This window comes from Pocillopora damicornis, chromosome 14 (assembly GCF_964200805.1).
Source record: "Pocillopora damicornis chromosome 14, jaPocDami1.2, whole genome shotgun sequence".
Lineage (NCBI taxonomy): Eukaryota > Metazoa > Cnidaria > Anthozoa > Scleractinia > Pocilloporidae > Pocillopora > Pocillopora damicornis.
In genome coordinates this window covers 11459257-11482865 of record NC_142683.1, presented here as the reverse complement: position 1 = coordinate 11482865, position 23609 = coordinate 11459257, and the positions used below count along the sequence as shown (strand labels likewise).

Sequence of the window (23609 nt, the reverse complement as noted above, 5' to 3'; positions counted from 1 at the left end):
TGAGCTGACGCCCTTTTTGACGATAATGATTTAATCCAGTATAATTCGTAGGAGCGCGAGTAACGCTCGAAAAAATAAAACTTGTCCAGGCGGCACTAATAGTGTTGAGCGGCGTTTTATCAAGTTTCATTATCCTCGCACAACAAGCGTCCACGCACTTATGGAAAAAAAACTAACAAAGAAAGGGCGCCGCGCTAAACAAACAAAACTGTGATGAACTGACTCCCTTTTTGAAGATAAGGATTTAATCCAGTATAATTTGTAGGAGCGCGAGTAACGCTCGAAAAAATAAAACTTGTCCAGGTGGCACTAATAGTGTTGAGCGGTGTTTTATCAAGTTTCATTATCCTCGCACGACAAGCGTCCACGCACTTAACTGAAAAAAAAAAAACTAACAAAGAAAGGGCGCGCGCTAAACAAACATAACTGTGTTGAGCTGACTCCCTTTTTGACGATAATGATTTAATCCAGTATAATTTGTAGGAGCGCGAGTAACGCTCGAAAAAATAAAACTTGTCCAAGCGGCACTAATAGTGTTGAGCGGCGTTTTATCAAGTTTCATTATCTTCGCACAACAAGCGTCCACGCACTTAATGGAAAAAAAAAACTAACAAAGAAAGGGCGCGCGCTAAACAAACATAACTGTTTTGAACTTACTCCCTTTTTGACGATAATGATTTAATTAAGCAAAATATCAAATTTACCCAATATCTGATAAAGTACAACACGCTTTTATGAGCAAATAATAATATGGAAGTTGAAGTCTAACGAAAAATTAAGAAAAGCTTTGAGCTACGTAGAAAAGTTAAACTTAATCAAATTTGTGCAGGAATAAAATTTATTTATCGCTAGTACACTTTCGTGTGAAACATCGCCCTATTAATTTAATTAGTGTGCTAAAACAAACATACAACGTTTTTCTCACGTATTAACCCGCGCTGGATGATTTTTATTCGCCAGTTTAAGAGTACTCTGCTCACCGTTTTCGTGTTATTCAAGCGTCCTCAAGCGCTTGGTTTGGAGAAAGCACCATTCTGATTCATACTGCGAAACAGTGACTTGTTGACATGCGAGCTATTTTCAACAAAGAGTATTATGTCACTCACGCAATTCTCCTCTGCTATTTCTCAGATTACAAGCGTGACTGCTGCATGAGTACCTTTTTTAGCGTTTATGCATATAATTTTTCAAATTCGCTTTTCTTTTAGCGTGAAAAGAATTTTAAAAGTTTTTGTAAGTTTTCTTACACTGTTAAATAAAATATTTATATGCAAGTAAAATAAGATGTTCATTTATCCTTTGGTTCTGGTTCGGCGGCCTCCATGGTTAAGTAAAACTGGCGCTGGGGCTCAGGGACGAAGGCAGCTATTTGTTGCAGGTCTTCCAGTTTGGCTGGGACCACCTTCAAACGAGCAGGATAGAGGCGGCCGGGTGTTTGGTTGGCATCTGTTTGGTGTCTGCGGCGCCGGATGTTTACCTTTTTCCAGGGTTCATCTATGGAAAACCCATACCTTACCCAAACTTCGTCTGGATGGTGGACCATTTGGGTTTGCCCAGTGATAGGATCTTTCTCCTCTCCCCAACCAAAGTTTAACCAATGCGCGTCGAGGATTCGGACGCGCTTCCCATCCCGGTCCTTCGCTATCGGTTGGTACCTAGCAAGAATATTAATAATGGTTAAGTGATATGAAATATAAAAAGATCCATATGAGTCCTATTCTACAAGGTTTCCAAAGTTCATTGCGGCTTCATGGTTTTAAAAACAAGCATTGCGTGCCTTATTTTTATTTAGCTTACTTTAAATCCAGGAAATAGATGATATATTCAAAAAATTTTTAGTGGAAATATCCGGAGAATTAAGTAATGATTTTCTTGTAGCACACCACGAATATCACACCCTTGAACTTTCACCCCCCCCCCTCCCCCCTTATCTTTATAAGGCTTAGGTGCAAAAACAAGCTATTACCGGAATTTTTTACGGTAGGCCACTCTAAAACGCTCTATAACTTGTACATACATATTGACGCAATAAAACGGGGGTGCATATCTGGTGACCTCATACCAGAAACGCACGTCGATTACTATCTGATTAATTGTCTATGTAACTGGATTCCAAGAAGGACCTCCAGTCTTTGAAGTCAGGCTGCCTCATTTCGCGTACCACGAACGGTTTCACTGTATTCGCCTCTCTGACGACTTTACACCAGTCCTCTGGTAAGTACACCACTGCGCTTTTCTTTCTCTTCTCGATCTGGCTAAAGTCTCTGTCATTTTGAAGGAACGTGTGGCCCCTCACGAGGTACTTGTGGTTAAGTACCTCGTAAACGCCCGTGCGGTGTAGCTCGGCGTAGAGGGCAACTATCGTCTTGTTTCTGTTCTGACCCGAACAGCCATCAGAGTAGCTTACGAGCGACCTATAAAGACAGAATAAAATAATATGGTGTTATAGTGAGACCTGTATCTAACAATGACTGGGGACTAGGTGAATTTCTTCGCGAAATTGAATTTGAAAATTGTGATTGTTGTCCATAGAAATCATCTGGCTCTAATGTAAGAATTTTCAAATCAGTTCCAGTTCTTGTTCTAGTGCTTGTGTCACTGTTGGAGGGTCCATTGGATTGGATGCTCTGTATAACATAATTATATCAATAATTAACAAAGCTGAAATAATGACAATGATAAGAAAACCACTTACAAAAAGGTTTTGTTCTTTTTTAATCCTTACCAGCAATCTTTCAGGTAACCAAAAAATAGAAGTAAAAAATTTAAAATCAAAGAAATGAAGGAAATCCCCAAATAGGGCTTTGGCAGCTAGTATGCTCTGCACCTAGTATGCTCCGCACCTAGTATGCTCTGCACCTAGTATGCTCTGCACCTAGCATGCTCTGCACCTAGTATGCTCTGCACCTAGTATGCTCTGCACCTAGTATGCTCTGCACCTAGTATGCTCTGCACCTAGTATGCTCTGCAGCTAGTATGCTCTGCAGCTAGTATGCTCTGCACCTAGTATGCTCTGCACCTAGTATGCTCCAAGATCTCAGAGAAAATTCTCCCAAAATATCACCACATGTTTCATGATTGGCTAAAGCAGAGAAGCTGGTTTTCTCTCTAGAGCTGACAATTTTCTTTACTGTCAGGAACTGCCTCTTTAACTTTATAAAACAATGTGAAGACAATTTACAAATTGATCAATCTGGTCAGTGAAAAGGTTAAAACATACCTCAGACCAAGATGGTGAGCTCCACCTCTGACCAGAAGTACCACTAGTGTTGGTGAGACATCTTCTAACACCAAAAATATTATCAATATATTTTAAATCCAACAACAGCAGTTGGAAGCAACCACAGCCCTTCAAATACCATAAACTTACACCTCCAGTTCTCCATGGATCCAGGTCACCATTGGATAAGATAATATTAGAACATGAAGATATATCTAGAAAATAAATTAAAGAAACAAAAAACAGAACTGTATAGGTGCCCAATTGGGTTGAGGTAAAACACCCCTTTTTTTCTTGCAGTATGTTGCGATCATTTCTGGAGTCCATGGCAGAGTTGGAAACATGTCTGTTTTGTTGTTAGAACCAGCTGGAAGAGAAAGCTCAGTACAAGCCTGAAAAGATAAAATATAAATCTAATTTTGATGTTTAATGACAGAAAGAAACAGCCAGAGAAGGTTACATGTCTTGCACAACACAGTCCAGTCAGTCAGAGTTTGAACTGGGACCTTTAGATCTGGAGTCCAGCACATATAAAAATTAAGCCACTACATTTCCCAAATCTTGAATTTTTCTAGGGAGTAAGTGGTAGTTACAGTAAGCTTTTACTAGGAACTGTTCCTACATCCTATGGAGACTATGGTTAGAGATATCATTATAGAGATATTAGTTACTTAACTGGGCAAGTAGGATATCCCACCCAATACCTGATGGTCTTGTGTGGGGCTGTCTAAACCCAGGCCACATCCAGTGGGGTCTGCACATTCAATGTACTCTGTATCTGGATCAAGACAAGTCAGTATACCATTAGTGCTGTTGTAGACTAAAGCTGTGACCTCAGCCAGACCTTCAACCTTGAATGATACACTTGCCATCATTATACATGCCAAGTTCACAAGATGCCCAGGAAGTGGGGCCAGGAAGTCTGTTGGGTAAGGATAATCACACATGACTAAGGTTGTGAAAGAATTGTGGATCATGAGAGGACGGATATGGCTTTTACTGCAAGTATCATCTCCCGCAGCGTTATTTCCCCGGGTCTGTTGGGAATGTGTGAAAGCATGTCAAACTGTAGGGGATCAACTTATCATCGCTAGTTATTGGGGTCCTGGTTAGTGTTGTAATGCGACTCCATAACCTTTCAAACTATAGAGATCAATGTTTCATCGCTCGTGAATGGAGTCTTGGTTAATTTTATGAATGTCGTAATATGATTCTTTAATCTTAACAAAAGACTCCATTCTTTTGCATGTTGTCCTGTTGTCTTAACCGGCTTTTCTAAGACATATTTGCGGGTATGCAGCCATACCGTATGGTGAATAACTAAAAGCGCTTTCCAGTAGCCTGTTGGTAAACGGCTTTCTCTCAGATCTTCACGGTCAATCGATTTCGTGGGCGTATCGAAATATCGAGCCAGACACCCTTAATGCATGCGTACTTGTCTTCAATTATTCTGTCAAAAATACCATTTACATTTCGACCATGTCTAATCAGCACGACTTATTTAATATGAGAGGAACTAGCACTGTGAGAAATGTTAACTTGTAGAGGTGAGTCAGTGGAGTTACGGTTATCCTCCCACCTTTAGATTTTTAGCGCGAACATAGCTTACATACACGGATACACAGGATAGGTACAAGATGAGAGATGAATATACAAAAATGTTTCAGGGATGAGGCCTTCTGTGCCACTTGGCGCGAAGAAGTTAGGTGAAGGTGAAGTTGCCACAATGAAACTTAATAATTGAAAGAAAATGTTAACTAACATACCTTGGTTTTTCAATCATTAATTTTAAGAGAAGGCTTTGGCTTTGGCTTGTGAAAATGCTTGCAAATAGATCATAAATTTTAGAAAAAGGGAAAAGTCTCTGCTTAAACTCAAAGCCTAAATGCTGACTCCTAGGTTCAAGCTGTCAGTGTCCTAATACAAAGTTTTTTGAGCCACAGCATCCTTGTTTTATTCCTAAGTTAATTTTTGGCCTTTGCCAGTGGACTGCAAGAGTTATTGTTACAATAGCAAACAGAAACTGGCCAAAAGATGAGTCATCTTGGCAGTCCTGTTGATAAAAGATGTGACATCTTCACAACAGGAATACTGATGTGCTAAAGTAACAATGGAAACAGAATGTTATGTTGCATATGCCTAATTCTATATTCTTGATTATTTTCTTCTTCCTTTCTTTCCCAATATTTCAACTACAAGAAGGCTTAGGCTCAAATAATTTATTATACCATTTTTGTCTACATTTATGTCATTCTAGATCTCACAGTGAACACTAATGTAATGGGGAACACAGTTGTGTGGCAGATGATAATGATCAAATGAATAAGTCTACTGAATTCATTTAAAAGTACTATGTTTACACACTAGATGGACAGTACCATTGACACGGATAAGTCTCAAAACAGGTCAAAGCCTATCATTTGGTCAGATAGAAACACACCCAAACTACTGTGTCATGCACCAGGTCTGTTAGTAAGAGCTATTCTTCAGGGTTCTGATATTCAAAATTACACCAGAGTTAAGATAGTGTGCACTTATTTCTAAGAACTCAGAAAACAACACACCAGAACAGATGGGTTCTCAAGGCAACCCACCCAGTTTTAACTTTGTTTATTTACTTTTAGATATGTAAACAAGTTATACTTGGTTTTACTTCCAATTGGTCAAGAAATTGGCATTAATGTCTAACAATGGAAAGCCAATATGATGATAATTAGTTATTATTACAGAAAACTATACCATAAAATTTGACACTGAATTACTGAAAACAACTCATACTTCATAATATGGGATTAACACAAACATGCTGGTACACATTTTGCAATTTATTTTCCAATTGTATACCTGGCCATCCATCCAACATTGTGGCCTTTCTGTGCTGCTGGAACTGTTTTTGTGATAAATTTTTTTTGTTTTTAATTTACTGTGGTGTGACTTTCCCTAATCCCACTGCTAACTGTGGAAGAGGGCAGACTAATACAGAGGGTTTCCACCAGCAGCCTACATGCAGTTTTCTTTTTGTTTGATATAAATAGCATAATAATAACATAATTCGTCATAAATAGCTCCTTAGATAACTGAAAGAATATTGCCAATTTCAGCAGTTCATAACATTTGGGTATTACACATAATCTGTAAAAATCATGTTCTTTGTTTCACTCTGCCTGTCTCATATAAAACCAAACTTCAGAAGTTAGGTTCTGGGACCCAGAGCCACCATCTTGGATTACATATTAACATTGTTTGATTTGAGACCACAATGAAGAAAGCCTTTGGAGTGAGTGTGAGCTAGAGCATCTGTGATATCATGACAAATGATCAGCCAGTCTTTGCTTGTCAGTGAACTGTTAACTTTCTCTAATATACCATTGGATTCTTTGCAATACAATAGTTTACTGACTGTTGCGGATGTATTTTCTTCCGCTTTGAACTCCATCACTAGAGATATAGGCTCTCTTTCAAGCTGGATTCCTATTATTGCAGGAATGTTTTTGTGTGTGAGAGTCTACATGATTTGTGCCTCCTTCACCATCTCTTTAGTGCTTTGCATCAGACATTGTTTTTCTACCACAAGAACGTTTAGTCTTTTGAAAGATTTTAAAATGCACCGGCCATATGAACCCTGTCCTAGTATTAATTCCTTTTCACTGATTGGTTGAAGCTCAGATGGATCAATTAAATTAACAGTGGCAAATTTGCTACTGGGTGGTCCTGATTTTGTATTCCTGTCTCTAATCTGGAATAAAGTAATAAACAGAGGAAAAGTGAAGCTGGTCAGCTTAATAAGCTTCACATGCTAGATTGTGTAATAAGTATAGGAAATCGTATGAACGCGAGTGCATTTCGTGATTTATGGGCACGAGTGATGTTTTGAAAGTTCTCTAAATTGCACGAGCCGTAGGCGAGTGCAATTTGAGAACTTTCAAAACATCACGAGTGACCATAAATCACGAAATGCACGAGCAGGTTCATACGATTTTTTATTTATTATATTCTCGACAAAATTACTCCATCGCACTACTCTGCACGCCTTACGTACTACAAAAAACACTTCAATGGGTTCCAAAATGCTCACATGTTTTATTTAAACCAATCAAAAATGTAATGTTGAGACAGGTAAATCAAGCGTGAAGTTCTTGAAAGTTTCTCAGAAAATATTACAAGCCGAACTCAAAAGCTAAATTTCCGTTATTAAAAGCGGCCAGAGTACTTAAGCCCGCTAAACTGTTTTCAAATGTTTGATCTCAATCGGCCTCAGGGAATAACATTCTGACTTGTAGACTTTGGTGAACTGCATTGCCCCTGAATCACGTTAAATGTGACTTGACAGTTGTGAAAGTTGTTCACAGTGAAAGCATGGCCGCTTGTTTTCACCTGTTCACACGTTGAAGCCGTTGTAGGAGAAGACCACATTGGTAGACCAGGAAAACTGCTGGAGGCTGCTGACTGTGGAGCATTGCTGATAATGTTTGAAAGCTGTCGCTGTTCCTTCTCGCTACCTTCATCGTAGTCGTTAAGAGACTTTTCATTTGCGTGGCCGGTCACCTGGATTATCGACTGCCTCTCGACGCTTGCTGCTCTGAGTTTCTTCACAACTGTCTTCCTTGCAGTGTGGTTAGTCAATTTCTTCTCGCTTGTTTCCAGAGCTGTGTTCTTGACGACGCTCTTCATCATATTGTCGATGCTGTTTACGCCGAGCCGCTGCTTCTTGTACCAAACATTTGTTTTGGGATTTTCGATTATGGCAAGGTAAAAAGGACCTTTGTCGCGCAGCTCTTGAGGACGCCTACTAAGGTACTGCTTCAGTAACTCAACAGGACATCTCTGACCGCCAGTAGCGAACATTTTTGGCAGAACACTACGATGTTTTGTGTTCAGTCCTCCCTGCCTCGTCTTTGTAGGATTTTCTTTAAATGTGACGTACTCTGTGCCGCTGTCGTCCACACAAAAACTGAAGTCCTCGACTTCCATTGAATGGTGTTCCTGTCTTCCCCTCAGGCCAAAATGTTGAGTCAAGATCCACCACATCGTCTGGGAAAGAACTCTTGGACTGCAGTCGCCGAGACTTTGTTCACTCCATAGCATTTTTTCTTCTTCGGCTGTCAGTGCGTTCGCGGCGTTGGGTCTCTTGCCTTTTCCTTGTTGACGGAGACACTTCACTTTTCCTTCGAGTACCAACTTCGACTGGTGAAACTCTCGGTCTCGTATAATAGAGTACTTGTAGTCATGCTCTTTTAAATAGCGGTCGAGGGCTGCCAGCATGGATTTTAAACTCTCAGGTTCGTACTCACACCCGTCTTTTGTGCGTATTTCTGTGTAGAAGATTTGCAACATTTTATCGAGTTGTTTGTGCTCGTATTCTTCCATTTTTGGGTTTACTTTTCGTTGAGTCGCCCATGTTTGCCAGACATTTAACCAGGTCTGTGTAGCTTTCAACGTGTTTTTGTTTTTCGCATTTTCTTTAAGTTGCTCAACGATGTTTTGGTTTGACAAAGCAAACCGGCTGTCAGCCATTTTTTTATAATTTGGTGTTCAAATTTGGCGCTACCCCGGTGTTTCCATGGCAACTTCTCCGTATTGCACTCTATAACCTCTATTGCACTCTATAACCTATTTATGCATTCATCATTGACCAATCAGAAACGCGATATTTTGTTGAGTATATAATAAGTGGTAATAGGACTGAGTAGTCTTTGGTCTGTAATCATATGAGTGATAACAAAATCAGACGACTGCATAGTGGAAGTACAATGTGTCTATCACGAGTGTGATTACAGACCGAAACGAATGACACAAAGTCCTTTTACCAATTAATCATAAAAATTACAATTTCCAAATTAAAAAGAACACTTAAATATTGTCATTGCTCAAGGGAAACCAATTCTCTGTTTTAAAGAAAGCCCCAATTTAGGAATCTGTACACTGTTTCTATGGTGATTGAAACCAAGGTTGTGATTGATTGATTTAAACCACAACTTTGAATGTGATTGGTTGACTTAAACTACAACTTTGAATGTATTTGGCTTATTGAACTGTCCAACAACAACTTGGCAAGTGAATTAGTGGAAAATAGGAGTTTTTAAAACTAATCACAATCGAGGAAATTGTAATTCCAATGTTAATAGATTTATTGATAAACTTTATCCCTTTCATATAATACAAACAGAACTTTCCAAGATTCCCTGACTATAAGGTACTGACCTATCCATGATAAAAATAAAATTTTCCTGATGAAATTGATACAAAATGTCCAGTCTCCTCTTCTTCATTAAAACATTGCTGAGATCATCTGAAATATTTCTTCCAGCATGGTATGAAACTCAGTGGTGTAAAAACTTTAATTTCCCTGACTTTTCCCTGACCTTGAAATTTCTATCCCTGGCCATTTTTTGATCCGTGGTAACCTTGGTAGGGCAAGATCAACACTACATGGCAAGATGGAAGGGAAAATGCTCAAAGCTCAATGACTGACCTTTTCAGACGAAAGTTTAGCCTGTCTGCGTGGCAAACAGAAATGAATGAATTCCCGCTAAATCATTTCAGAATGAGGCAATTTCTGATTCCTTGCCTTATTTTACGAAAATGATTGTAGTTTTTTTTTCATTTCATCATAAAAAGGAGAAGAATTTTGAGGGCTACACTCTCCCCTCTCCCTATGAGTTTATGTTGAAGTCAACCCCAGGACGTTTTGTACAATGCAAGACAATGCTAGTTTGATTACGTTCAGCGTCAGTTCGGTGATATCGTTTTTTGTAACCAACTGCTCATTTTCTGATATCTATTTTATTCTATTTTGACGCTAACCGAGTACCTACCTTGGTTTTGTCCAGGGTCTTTTTATTCTGTTCGACTAATGCTTTCCATTTGCTATAATACATTCGCGCCAAGAATATGCATCTCTTTCCTTTTGTGTTCTCATTTCTCTGTTCTCCCTTTCCCTAGCTGTCCTTGACAATCGTTCACGTTTCCTCCTTTGATTTCGCATGCTGCGTTTTTTTTCGATTGTACTTTCCCGAGATCGTCGTGGCATGATTACTTTGCCAAGCACGCGCCAAGCGCGCGCTTTTTGTTGGCGATCGTCTTCGGTACTCGATTCCCTGTGGCTGAGTTTGTGCCCGCGTTTCCATACTGATATAATGTTGTAGAAAATTCTAGTGGACAGCGGCCTATCTCAACGGGATAAAACGATAAAAATTAACCGGAAAGCTTTGTTCGCAATGAATGTACAACTACGAAGAATTAATGTGGATGAAACAGGGTACAAGGTTTATGCAAGGACTACCAGAAAAAAAAAAAAAAGCAGTTGAAATCCTCCAAGTATAAAGTTTTTTTAAATGTAAAATGCATTTTCCACGCGTTTCAATATCACCCGACCTGCCACAGACTTCTGATCAGATTTATTTATTATTCCCTCATCGTAGTAGTATATCCTGTGCCAATTACGTAAGTGAAAGTCATGTTTACTGACAAAGTTTGACAAGCGATGACGTGTCATTGATGCCTAACATTCCCTCATCGGAAAATTGAGACATGTATAGGTCTGTTGGTGTTCTGGTTCACTTTCAGTTAAACGACATTTCTGTCACAAAGTGACGAGATTATGACGCCTTGCGGTAAGCATATTGAAGCAACCTGGAGCGCTACCAGATACTCCAGAAAAAAAGCCCATACAAAGCCTTAGAAAAGTTTTCTAAGGCTTTGTATGGGACAACGGGAGGTACTTACAGTGCACGCGTTTTCCGTCCTGTCATGCAATGTAACATGTGAGGGATCTAAAATGAAAAAAAAACAAAAAACACCAAATGATCGGACCAATTGAAACAATGGATGGATGTGATGGAAGAGAGGGTGGGTGGGAGGACAAGGAAACAGAAATAATAATAATAAAGTGCTTGTATCCTCTGCTCAAGGCGCTTTACAATCATACAAAATCATACATTATTAATAAAAATTTACAAATTTACAACTATATCCTACTATATGATACTTAAACATAGCTAAAATTCATACTAATTAAAAAAGAAAAAGAAAACTAAAGCCAGCCATATCTTATTATATGATACTTAAACATAGCTAAAATTCACAATGATTAAAAAAGAAAATTAAATCTAAAGCAATATATATAAATCTATAAAAATAATGGTCTGTTAATAATATATTTACTAAACAAGAAGGTCTTAAAGTGCTCTTTTGAAAATTGAGATGGTGTTAGACTTTCGAATTTCATAGGATATTAAGTTCCATTCTCTTGGCGTATAAACAGTGAATGCTCTGTCTCTGTAGGTCTTAGTATATGATCTAGGTTGCATTAAAATTTCATTACTAACAGAACTAGATGATCTAGTAGGAGAACGATGATGTAGTTTCTGAGCTTAATAGCTAGGCAATGCCCCATTCAGTGATTTATACACTAGAAGCAGAATCTTGAAAATAATATGGTATTGGATTGGTAGCCTGTGAAGCTCCTGCAAAACAGGTGTGATATGCTGAAACTTACTCATTTGACACACAACTCTAGCTACCATGTTTTGTGCATATTGCAATCTTTGTAACTGATACTTAGGCAAGCCATGTAATAATGCATTACAATAGTTCAGTTTTGATGTGACAAATGCGTGAACAGCAACTGCTGCTGATTCTTTAAAGAGATACTTCCTAATTCTAGATGGGTTCCTGAGATGATAAAATGATGATCTACAGATGCTAGACACATGTGGATGAAAAGACATGTGCTCATCAAAGATGATGCCAAGACTCCTAGCCAACTGAGAGGCAGCCATGCTCTCATCACCAACACATAAGGACTGAAAGGATGGAGAGGGACGATACTTTGAGTGGATGGGCATAACCTCCGTCTTGTCATGGTTTAGCTTCAATTTGTTGAGGTCCATCCAGCGACAAATAGCAGAAATGTAGTTCTCGATCCTCAATTTAGTAGCGTCCACATCCACCAATTTGAATGCAAAGTATAACTGAGTATCATCATTGTATAGATGATAATCCAAGCCATAAGATCTTATCACTTTAGCAAGTGGCGCAGTATACAGAAGGTAGAGTACAGGTCCCAGAACTGAACCTTGGGGAACTCCCACGAGAAGATCACATATTGTAGAATTCACCTCATTGATGTTAACAAACCGAGTTCTATCAGAAAGATAGGAATTGAACCATTGCAGAACAGTTTCTCTGATGCCAAATGATTTCTGCAGTCCTGCCAGCCACAAAGTATGGTTGACAGTATTGAATGCTGCTGAAAAATCTAATAAAACAAGGAAAACATCCTCACCTTTGTCCAATAGTAGCATAGTGTCATTTGTGATGGTGATAAGCACAGTCTCTGTGCTGTGAAAGATCTTGTATGCTGATTGGAGAGGCTCATGTAGATAATTTTTGCCAAGATAGTTATTCAATTGCACAAACACTGCCTTTTCTATCAATTTCTAGATAAAAAATTTAAATTTGACACAGGGCAAAAGTTACTAAACTGCTCAAAATCTGCATTTACCTTCTTGAGAAGAGGTAATAGCAGCACGATCTTAAGTTCCTTGGGCAGCACTCCAGATGATAATGACAAATTGATAGCTCTTCTAAATACAGGAACAAGACTAGAATAGCATTTCCACATGATACTCACTGGAAGTGGATCCAGTGCGCATGCCTTGATTGAAGCCCTAATCAATCCTAAGACATTTTCATTTGCTGCCATTGCAAACTCACTAAAGCATGATGTACACTCAAAATCCTCCATAGTGAGCTCCCCCAGCGGTTCTTTCCTAACCTGCAACTCATCATGAATTTGCACAATCTTGGCACTAAAGAAATCAGCAAAGGCATTCGTGAGTTTTTGGTCACTATTTGCAGATGGATATCTTTTGTCTGTATTCCTTTGTAGTAATTTATCAACAGTGCAAAAAAGTAACTTGCTATCATGGGCATTGTCCTGAATAACAGTTGAATAATGCTGTTCTTTCACCTTATAAAGCATTTACAACATTGCACTGTTCCAAATAATTCACCCTATCAATTTCGAGACCAGTCAAACGCCATTTATGTTTGAGCCTTTGCCTCTTCTTCTTCTGGGTGGTGATCTCCTCATTATACCAAGGGGCATTTGGTCGAATGACAATAGTGCAAGTTTGTTTTGGTGCCAGCTTGTCCAAAGCCTTGCACAACACCTCATCATACTCCTTAGCCAATGACTCAATACATTGCGGGACACATCCATCTGACAAACCAGATGATATAATAATCTCATTGAAAGCATCAAAATAAAATCCCTTTAATTTACGAGAGACAACAGTCCTCCTCTTATTTACTGGTTTCCATAAGTTCAGTCAGATTAAAGCAAACAGCCTTGTGATCAGAGATAAACTATTCCGTGACTGTGACATTCTTTAGGCCTAAAGCACCCTCAGTCTCATTCCTTGTAATGACCAAGTCCAATATACTCCTACAACTAGAATAAGATGGAAAGCGGCATTCGAGTTCCCATAATAAGCACACCATCTTTTGTGTCACCTTAACTTGATCTTTAGCAAACCGTGATGTGTGTTTGAGGAGCCCAGTGACACAATGAGGTGTCCAAGGAAACCATTGTTTGAATTCCAGGGCAACCAATATAATAGATCACAATCAGCATGCAAATGACCACCTAGACCTTCACTTTGGAAAACCAGTGAAAACCCAAGTTGAATAATCTTCAAAATCCCTTACGTTCATCCATTTTACAAAACCAAAACCACTCCAGCAATAAGATACCCCATTTAGACATCCTCTAGACCGTTTTATCATACAAAACAGTTGTCCATAAAAAGGAGAAAAATAACTCAAACATGGACCACATCACTACATGTCTGATACCAATAATTGCTGCTGTCCCTCTGCAGAGACGGAGGAAGTAAGTGACAGGAAGGGAGATAGCAAGTGATCTGGTAAACAAGCTACAGTTAGTTATGATGGAGTCACTAAATGCTGCTCCACATAATATTTAACTGTGTTCACTTCACTGTCATGGTAGTGTATGAGTGATAGTGATTAGATAATTCTTACCTGATCTGTTGACTTCAGTGGTTTTCAGAGCTTAAATATCCTTGAGATTTCAGCAAGTCCTATATGAAATAACATAGTTAGAAAATAAAATAATGCAACTGAAATAAATGCATGTCAAAATAAAACTCCAGGTCAGTTTCACACACAGTGACTTAATGGCCACAATCATACAATGGTAACTCATAGCAAACTCAACTTAGCCACTCAGTTAAAAGATCCATGTATGTAATTGCCGTAAGAGTTATTTATCACCTTGTTATGGTTAACTTTGTTAATAATCCATAATTAGGAGTACTTTGGTTTTGATTTTGACATTCTACTTGAACAGATTTCTTGATAGAGACAGATTTACCCACTTAATGAAATTATTAATATTTGTAATATAGGGAAGGTACAGTAATGCAAGTAATTGCCTAAAGCCATAGTGACACACCCTCATCCATTATTAGGGGAGTTTCCTTGAGTTCCCCAGTCCTTTTGCTAATACTAACATTCCAAATTTCCAGCCTGAAGACAGAAGAAGAATGATGTAAACTCCTTCATTTCCATGATTTGACTGGTGTCTTCAGATTTTCTTCCAAATTTAATGGAATTTGGTATTATGATACTTGACACTTGTAACCTTTTAAACCCTAATATCAGTTTGTATATTCTCTACACTGTTATTTATATATTTTCTAAGGTGCTGACAAACTTTATTTCAACTGTCTTCTGACTTTTGTATTGACACTGTAAGGAGAAAATAATTACAATCTCCTTTTCGGGTTTCAGTGTTCAGCAACCCCATATATTTAATTTACCTTTTGATTCTATATTTTTCAGCATCTCAAATCATTTCAAAAGCTGTAATAATGTAACCTGGACAATTCGCATCAGCATTTAAAAAGTCCTTGGAATTAAAACACAATATTATAAAGAAATTAATTAAGTTAACTGAATAAACTGGAACATGAAAACAAAATAGTTTGGGAGTCACTGTTGATAGTTTAATCTTTCATGAACATCAATAGAAATTAACATAATGATATTGTTAAATATCACCAAATAAGTGTAAGTACTATCTGTCTAGAATTAACTCAAATAACAAATAATATCATCATTCTCCTCATTTAACCACTACAATTCTCAAGAAGGAGAAAAATTATCAGACTCTCGAATCTTTTACCAAATGAACATCTATTTTGATTGGTAAATTAATTAATTGTTTCCTTGATGTTAAGGAGAGAATCACTGATCAGTAAGCTGGACATGTTGTAGCACAACTAAATAACTATAAAAAAATGTGAATATTCAATAATTTACTGCTCTAATGCAGTTAATAAAAACAGCCATCACCTCTGTCACTGCAGCGAAGAATGAGTCTCTTTCACTACCCTGGAAAGTGGTCAATTGGAGCACTGGCTGCCATCAGGCAACATTGATCACATTTGGATATTTGAACCTCATGTAAGCACTTAGTATTCCACCATAACTGAAAACCGATCAAGGACAGATTAATGATACAGAATATGTCATCATAGCACTTTACTTTGTGAGACCTTGCTGAGTCACATGGAAAATGAATTACATCACAAATGCGGTAGTTTTTGTGCAGGTGACCACAACAACAGTTCACTTTTTTGTTATGTTATAATATACCTGCTGCCAAAAGCAACAACCTTACTCATTGTGGCCTTAAACTGAATCTTAAGATCAGTCAATAGGAAGGCATAGTCTCCAAGGGCTTGCTCCACTGATAAGTAACCAACTTTATCATGATCAAATGAGGATGAACCAAATGGAAGGGAATCTCCAAAGTATCTCTAAAAAAGGATGAAGACAATAAAGCACAACAAATTACATTCAGGTAAACTGCACTTTTGATTACTGGAAATCAGAGCATCAAATGTTTAACATTCACACAAAGCATCATTGTGTACTCACATGTTCACCAAAAATAACCAAAGCATTGAACTTTGGAGCTACTTCAAAAACAAAGCCTGAGTTTTCCCAAAAACTAGTTAATGGTCCTTCATTGCCAGTGTAAAAGAAAATTGGTCCTTTTTCATCCCAATATTGATCTGTGACAAAAAATTTAGCACTTTGCTTAACAAATTATTCCACTCAGAAGATCTCCATGTTTGTGTTAGTATCACAAATCATCCTCAGGAGACAAGCCCTAAAACTGGTGTCTCAAGGCCTGAGCAAGACAAATTCTAACTATGTACTGGGGTGGGTTTCAATAACTTTTTCCATACGCGGCTGCTGATAGATGGCTGTGTTATGGGCAATAAGAGGTGCGTCTTAAAGGCAGCAATAGACCTCCAACAACTAGCATTTGAAGACACTGCTGCTGACGCTGTATGTAGAGAGGGTGGGAGGTTCAGCGCTTAGTTCTTACCTTACTTTCATCCAAAGCTGTTTTTTACTTCACAAGTCAATAATCACAACCATAAGAAGATAGGCAGTCATTTGCAGATTGAAATTGTTTCCTTGGAGTGTCCCCTCTCCCCCTCAGAGATAGACATGCAACTACATAGGATTTTCTGTGATCCTTTCCATGGCTTTCCTCCACCACCCAGCCCAAACCCCTTCCAAAAATAGAGCACAATCAGGCCACTGGGCCACAAACGTATTCAAATATTTAATCTGTGTCGCTGTAAGTTCTCATAGCTTCCCTTTTTCCCTACACAGTGATTGCTCTAAGCCTATCAACATGCCTTACTCAAATTTTCTTCACTTCAGCAAAATTACTCAACAGTTTAAGAGGAATTCAGTTAAAATACGGGTGAAAATGATTCCATTCTTTGGTCATTGTGAACAATGGTTCCCATTTTCGGCTGTCGGTAACCTGTCAGTCAACTGTCGGCCGACAGGTTACCGACACATTACCGACAGTCAGCCGACAGTATTTAGTAGACCAAAAATTGACTGAAAACAGAGTCAAACTTTTCCTGTGGAAAACAGTAAATAGAAACATGTCGATCGCATCGTTCGTACCTACCTACTTGATTCTGTTTAAACGGTAAAATAAGCTTGTTTGACCCATCTCCCGACCGTAAGTACCAAAATACCTATTTTTTATATCCTTGTTTGTACACAAAACGGCTCCTTTTCTACATTTTGCAAGTGAATGAACCACCAGGTCAAATAGTTCTAACCAAATAAAGACTTTCTAAGGGCCTATTTACACGGTACGACTTTGTCGCATGCGACAAGCTTACGACAGGCTTACGACACGAATTGTTTCGTGTAAATCAAACCTACAACTCGCTTACGACTCTTAAGTCATGTCGTAGGCCTGTCGTAAGCTTGTCGCATGCGACAAAGTCGTGCCGTGTAAATAGGCCTTAAAAAGGTTTCGGAGGCAGTGTGTTTAGGGGACTGGGAAGTAGAAAAACTTTTCAATACGGCGGATAAATGAAATCGAACCAATTTGGGAAAGTTTCGCTAGCCAACGTAAAAAAGTGGGCAAAGGTCGCAGTAGCTATTGAGAGTACAGTGCAAGATATCTTTTTGAAATGACTTTTCCCCTTTTTATGTAGTTTTAGAAGCAATAGATAGGTAAATGTTTACGATCATTTCAGTTTACGACCCACCGACAGATTGCCAACAGGTCGCTGATTGTCGGCCGACTGTTGGCTGACAGTCGGCCAAAACTTTGGCCTGAAACATAACGAAAACTGTCGGCCGACAATTGGCTAACAGTCGGCCGACTGTCGGCCAACTGTCGACCGACTATTGACAGACGGCCAACAAACGGCCGACAGTATCTTTCCGGAACTGTTCTTCCCTCTTACCAAATTTTGAGCCACCCTAAATAAGTAAGAAACGAAATTTCAAATAAGTGCTCACGCCCTTATCTGAGGAACTATGGTGTTAAACAATTAAGAATTTTATTTTTAATGTGCAATCATCTGTGAACTTAAAGTCTAATTTAGCAGTAATACAGTTATGAGAAATTAGATGCTATTCACACTCAAGGTTTAACTTGTTATGAATCCTGAGCAATATGTTTCTTACAGGAAGACTCACTTCACCATTCAAGGAAATGAGAAAATAAACAGACTCTAACAAAGTGCTTTGTGATTTCTTGAAAGGTTGGTCTCTCTTTGTAAACAGATAATAATTTAGGTCTAATGTATTTAATATAATTAATATATTATTAGCATTATGATATGCAAATCGAAAGAATAATGGATATCCCAGAATTTCTTTTAGTGTTGACAGTTTGGTTTACAGCTCTTAAAATTGTATGAGAGTAGCTACTCTTTGTTGACCCTCAAGCAACAAATTTGTGAATTCAATCATGTTTCACAGTGTGTGTTGTTTATTTACATTCATTTGTTAATTTTGAAGTACTATTTTTTCACAACATTAATGTTCTGATGTTTTGAAAGACTTTCTATGTTATTATAAATCATTGAACACATGAGTTGATTTATTTAAACTGCAGATATACCAATTCTTGGTTGGCCAGTTTATGAGCTAGTTGCAAAATATTTGCAAAGACCGGAGAAAAAGCGTCTGCTTTTACTGATCAGTGGGTAGATATAGTTACCAATTTTCCTCAAGGGAATGACAGTTTTTGCTTAGTGAAAGGATGTCCTAAAAAAGATTTATGCCTTAGACCAGAAGAAAATGGTTTTTTAAGGATTATAATTGGGGAAAAAAGGTGAAAAGTGTGTCAGAACTTGGAGATCTAGTGACCAAATTGTACATTGCAAGCCAGATAATTTCAAGTTTATCTCAATCTCTAAAACTTTGTGAAGTGAGATACTGTTAGTCATGCAAATGGTTACTTTACCTGAGGGAATTTTACAGACAGAGTTTAATTATAAACTTCAAAATTATTTTCAGGAGCACCAGATGTGGGAAGGAATGAGTGAAAGAAGATGCTACTGTCAAGCAGTCCTGATAGATTCATAACAACAGTTCCTCGTAAGATTACAAATTGAAATTGAATTCACTTTTATTATTAATTATATGTTAAGTATGGCCCCAGTTGTTCAAAGGTTGGATAACACTATCCACTGGATTAATCATTATCTGATGGATAGTACAGTATGTTTTGCCATCACTTATCTGCTGTATAGCCATCTATCTGTTGGGGTAGTATTAACCACCTTTTGTACAACTGGGCCTATTTAGCAAAATTTGGTTTCACTAGAGCAACCTATAGGGAACTTCACTGTCCATGTTGGCCCCAACTTTTTTTTACAAAAGCTCAATGCTCCAAAAAAGTAACAACAGCATATGCTTTAATCAGTACGAACACTCATAGAGAGAAAGTAAAGGGTAGCCTACATGTTGCCATACCCGACCCCATTTCATCTATGTGGGGGAGGGGAGGGGGGGGGGTGTATGGCTACACAAAGGCTAGGTAAAGGGGAACATTAAAATCAAACCATACAGTCAGGAAAATTGTAGTGTATGATTGTTTGCTTTTTTCGTTATGATCATTATTTATCTTCAGTTGGTAGTTTATCAGTAAGCCACCTCTTCATGTATTAACCCTTTACGCCCTACAATCAGTAAAGGTATTCTCTATACTGTTCTCTATACATTCCCCTAAGGTGCTGATGAGGAGAATTTGTGTAACAATCAACAACTTCTTTAGCTGCTGATAATTTTCTTTATTCTCATGACCTTACTGTGGGATTCAGGGGTGATATTGTAAGGAGAAATTAGATGCTAGTCACTCTTATGGATTAAAGGGTTAAACCCATTTTTCCTGGCTCACTTTCAAACATATTGAATATAGCCCATTTGATTGGCTCACATTTTATGAAGTATTTTGATATCAGTTTGCTAATTAATCATCATCTTCTAATTACTGCACAAGGAAAGGACCTTTTTAAAATTTTACATTCACTATGCAGCATAATTTTATTTTTTGTGTGTTCCAGTACTAACAAGCACCCACATGCTGATCAGTCTGGTACTTTTCTATTGAATGAATAACTTTAAACAAAATTTATTCTCCAGATACATCCAGACATATGAAGAGTTATGAAACAGATGGCAAGGATTATTTTTTGTATCAAGACAAACTATGGAGAATTTTATCCAGAAGAGGAAATTCATAGAATTTGGAGAATACAAAGGTTGTCTGTATGGTACCTCAAAGGACTCAATAACCAGAGCTCTGAAATCCAGGAAGACCTGTGTCCTTAAGGTACAACCTGAGGTGAGTCGCAATTAAAGTTGCTCTCAACCTTGAGCAGCACCTTTGCTTTCAACTGACTAGTGTAAATTCTCAACTTGAAGGTGGGTCTGGGTCCCGTTTGTGGGAATTTTTATTCTAGATTGACCGTACAATTACTTAATTTAATACAAAAGTGAAATTAACATCGAAAGTTGAAGTTACTGGAGTATGGCCTCAAATTAAATCATTAAATCTGGCTTGTAGGTGATGTTGCTATTATGAACAATGGAGTTCAAGCCGTACTGTGTCTTTGTGAAGCTTCCTCCTCAGAAGGAACCCCGCACATCAAGACTGAAAGTACAGACAAAAAAAAAGAAGGCTTCAGATAAGTCCTCCATCAGGACATTCAGCGTAAGTCTTATTGACAAACAGGCAGACTGGAAATAGTCCCTCTTTCTTATTGTAATGTGAAGTATAGTAAAGCAAGGGAAAGTCTGTACTGGAGCCAACGGTCCAACCAACCTTGGCTTATCTCTGTTTCTATAGCATGACAAGACTGGAAATATTCCCAATCCCATTGGATGAGATGCTACCTCCTATAGCTACATATAACCCCTTGTTATTGCATGGACTAGTCCCGTAGTGGATGTCACACCCATTTGTAACTCTACCTGAAGTAACAGTAGAATTGGACTGGCTTCCCACTAGGGGGGAACTAACAATTTCCACTTCATGCTATGTAAACTGGGATAACCCCCAGTCTGGCTTGAAAGTTGACATTAGCTTGAGTTCATGGGTAATTGTTTTGAGTATGGTGCTCCCCCCCTCCCTTATCTCTCATTCTGGCCCTAAATATTATGATTTATAATTAGTCCAAAACTATGCTTGTCATATGAACATAGCAATAGCTGCCTAGCTCACTGTAGAGTCAGTAAATGTAAAGAATCCTATCCTACCAATGTGTCGGCCAACACATCAGCTGTCACACTACCAACACACCACTGATACACTAGAGTCTCTGTGGCTCAGTAATAGAACATTTGAGTGCAGAATGCAAAGGTCTGGAGTTCATTTCTTCATGGGGACTTTTTTTTTCTTTTCCTTTTTTGCTGTTTTCTTTTTTTCTTTTTGACACTTAGGGAAAATAAATCCTTCCACCTTTATCATATTCAGTAAAATTGAAAAATATCAGAATGGAAAAATTAAACCAATCAGGTTGCAAATTAAGATCATGATGTAAATCTAAACCTGTGAATTGTCCTTTGTAAATAAGTGATTCCAGCCTGGATAACCTTTTGATTGATATGCAGGAGGAGGAGTTACAAGAAATAATCAGTACTTCTAGAATGCTGGAGGAGACCTATGAAAGATTCTTTTACCTGACAATAGAAAACAAGGACATTGAAGAAGCCTCTGTCAGCATTGTAGACACATTTGAAAATCTTGAACAGAAAGAGCAGTGGGTCCCTCTGGACTGGACCCAACAAAACTAAAAGGAGATCTGATATCTTATGTATAAAGTGTGAGGCTGGTTGTATCATGATGGCTTCACCAGTATCCACCACACAGTTGACCATCAAAGAACATTTCTAGACAAACTCAATAGAACTTATAAACTATTAGTACAAAATGTGTGATCCATCCATTTTGATTTTTTCAAAATGTAGCTGTTAACCTTTCAACTCCCAAAATCTGATCATTCATTCTCCCCTCTACACATTTACTTACATTTAGTCACAAGTCATAAGAATTAGTGTAAGATCAAGAAAGGAACTTCTGTGTGTAGAGTTTGCACATTCTCATTAGCTTACTGAGTTTGTTTTAATTTTGACGAGTTACTGGATAATAAGTTACACAATTAATTTCAGACAAGCCTTGTTTTATTTTCTAGATATAACACATTATTGGAAAAAGATGTTTTTTGTCTTGTCACGAGATTGGGACAAAGGCACTCATGACAACACAAAAAACATATTTTTTCATTTCTTTACCAAGCTTCAAACTTACCATCTTTCTTATATTATTATAACACATTTTCCCATATTATTTTTATAATAAGTTTCAAGTTCATAAAAACATGAGTAGTCAGGGTACATGTATTGATAAATTATAAAAGAGGATAATTAGAAAAAGGTTAACAAGTGCAAGGCAGTTGGTCAGTGGAGCTGAAAGAATTAATTAGGAATGTTGAGAGGACGGCGAGGCTGGAGAGCCTGCAATTATTACCACCTATAAATTGAATCTTGGACTCCACAAAATGTCCATTTAAATTTTGCTTTTCAAAACATGCTTACCACATATTGAGTCAACCATGTGAAACAAGGTACATGTAAAGTGTTGAAGTGAGCTTTTTAAATGCCATACCAGAAGCTGGTACGGTACAGTAAACCATGAGCAGCCCTTCCTTTTCCCCAGAGTATGTTGCCAGAGTAAAATCAAAGTGCTCTGTGAGCAAACTCGTGAATTGACACATGATTTTTTAGATTATGTTTAATGTTATCTGGTTTAGGGAATTTTGTGGTTGATTGTCATATCTAGAGTACGAGCAGTAGTTCAGTGTTCGCTAATGTAGCAAAGAAACAAAGTAACGTTGGGATAAGAAGGCATTACAATTGAAATGATCATGCTACTACATTTGACAAGGTGGATGATGTCATGTGTTTTAAACGTCTATCATTTTTGTTTCTGGTTCAAAAGAAAAGGTTGGAAGTAAATGTGGGTGAAAAGTGAAATTTACTGTCTTTCGTTGTAAATATTAGAAAATCAAGGCAATACTGTCTTAATGAAAACATTAACGATTCCCTCTTTATCAAATGAGACAAACGGGAACGAGTTTTGAGTGATATAACTAAGCCAAGCCTGCCACCGTCATTTTGGATCTCCGCCTGGGTAGATTTAGGTCACGTGCTAGGCAACGTATGATCAATAACAAGATAGAATTTCATTTCAGGCCTATTTATCAATTTTGTGGTGTGTAACTTTCGCATTTTAGTACGTTGTTTGTATGTTGAATCTTCAAATTGTCTTGAAACTTAAAAGAAAATTGTTCTTTAAAAATTCACTGAAAATCGGTAGCTAAAATTGTTTGTTTAGGTGTTATCTGATTTTCGTGTTAACTTGTTATTTCGTCAGTCGCCGGCATCTTTTGTTGCTTCTCACAGGAAAAACACACACGACGAAACGTAATGATCAATTTTGTCCTCAATCTCACGC

The 23609-nt window shown here is 37.9% G+C and overlaps 3 protein-coding genes, 1 long non-coding RNA gene and 1 pseudogene across 14 annotated transcripts; 1 reads left to right on the top strand and 4 right to left on the bottom strand.

Moving 5' to 3' along the window:
* Positions 1-661: 661 nt before the first annotated feature.
* Positions 662-2416, bottom strand: LOC113669682 (uncharacterized; the record flags this gene model as incomplete). The annotated part of the gene is made up of 2 exons (XM_089194872.1): positions 662-1657; positions 2108-2416. Coding segments are annotated over 2 exons (678 nt in total), but the record flags the coding sequence as incomplete, so codon positions are not given.
* On the bottom strand, positions 2415-16966 carry LOC113673002 (dipeptidyl peptidase 2-like; annotated as a pseudogene). The gene is made up of 10 exons (XR_016183235.1): positions 16939-16966; positions 16193-16329; positions 15908-16071; positions 15605-15740; positions 15070-15158; positions 14270-14328; positions 10973-10992; positions 3925-4195; positions 3221-3612; positions 2415-2627 (listed from the first exon to the last, which is right to left on the bottom strand). The product of XR_016183235.1 is annotated as a dipeptidyl peptidase 2-like (transcript).
* On the bottom strand, positions 5814-10939 carry LOC149034438 (uncharacterized). Its single transcript, XR_016182889.1, has 2 exons — positions 10036-10939; positions 5814-6956 (listed from the first exon to the last, which is right to left on the bottom strand). It is a non-coding gene; the product is annotated as an uncharacterized LOC149034438 (long non-coding RNA).
* On the bottom strand, positions 7251-8894 carry LOC149034439 (uncharacterized protein KIAA1958-like). Its single transcript, XM_089193667.1, has one exon. It carries the CDS (start codon positions 8732-8734, stop codon positions 7475-7477), a length of 1260 nt encoding a protein of 419 aa, XP_089049793.1. The 5' UTR covers positions 8735-8894; the 3' UTR covers positions 7251-7474.
* Positions 16967-17627: 661 nt separating the features above from the next.
* Positions 17628-22838, top strand: LOC149034437 (MAGUK p55 subfamily member 7-like). 10 transcript variants are annotated; one of them, XM_089193676.1, is made up of 6 exons: positions 17647-17812; positions 18274-18348; positions 19109-19189; positions 20237-20438; positions 20661-20807; positions 21707-22838. In XM_089193676.1, the coding sequence occupies exons 5-6, from the start codon at positions 20682-20684 to the stop codon at positions 21887-21889; spliced, it is 309 nt and encodes a 102-aa protein (XP_089049802.1). In that variant the 5' UTR covers positions 17647-17812; positions 18274-18348; positions 19109-19189; positions 20237-20438; positions 20661-20681; the 3' UTR covers positions 21890-22838. The 10 variants fall into 10 exon arrangements, 9 of the variants coding, with proteins under 9 accessions (XP_089049804.1, XP_089049801.1, XP_089049802.1 ...); XM_089193677.1 differs by lacking the exon at positions 17647-17812 and adding an exon at positions 17821-18072; XM_089193678.1 differs by lacking the exon at positions 18274-18348 and having other exon boundaries at positions 17628-17812.
* The last annotated feature ends 771 nt before the right edge of the window (positions 22839-23609 follow it).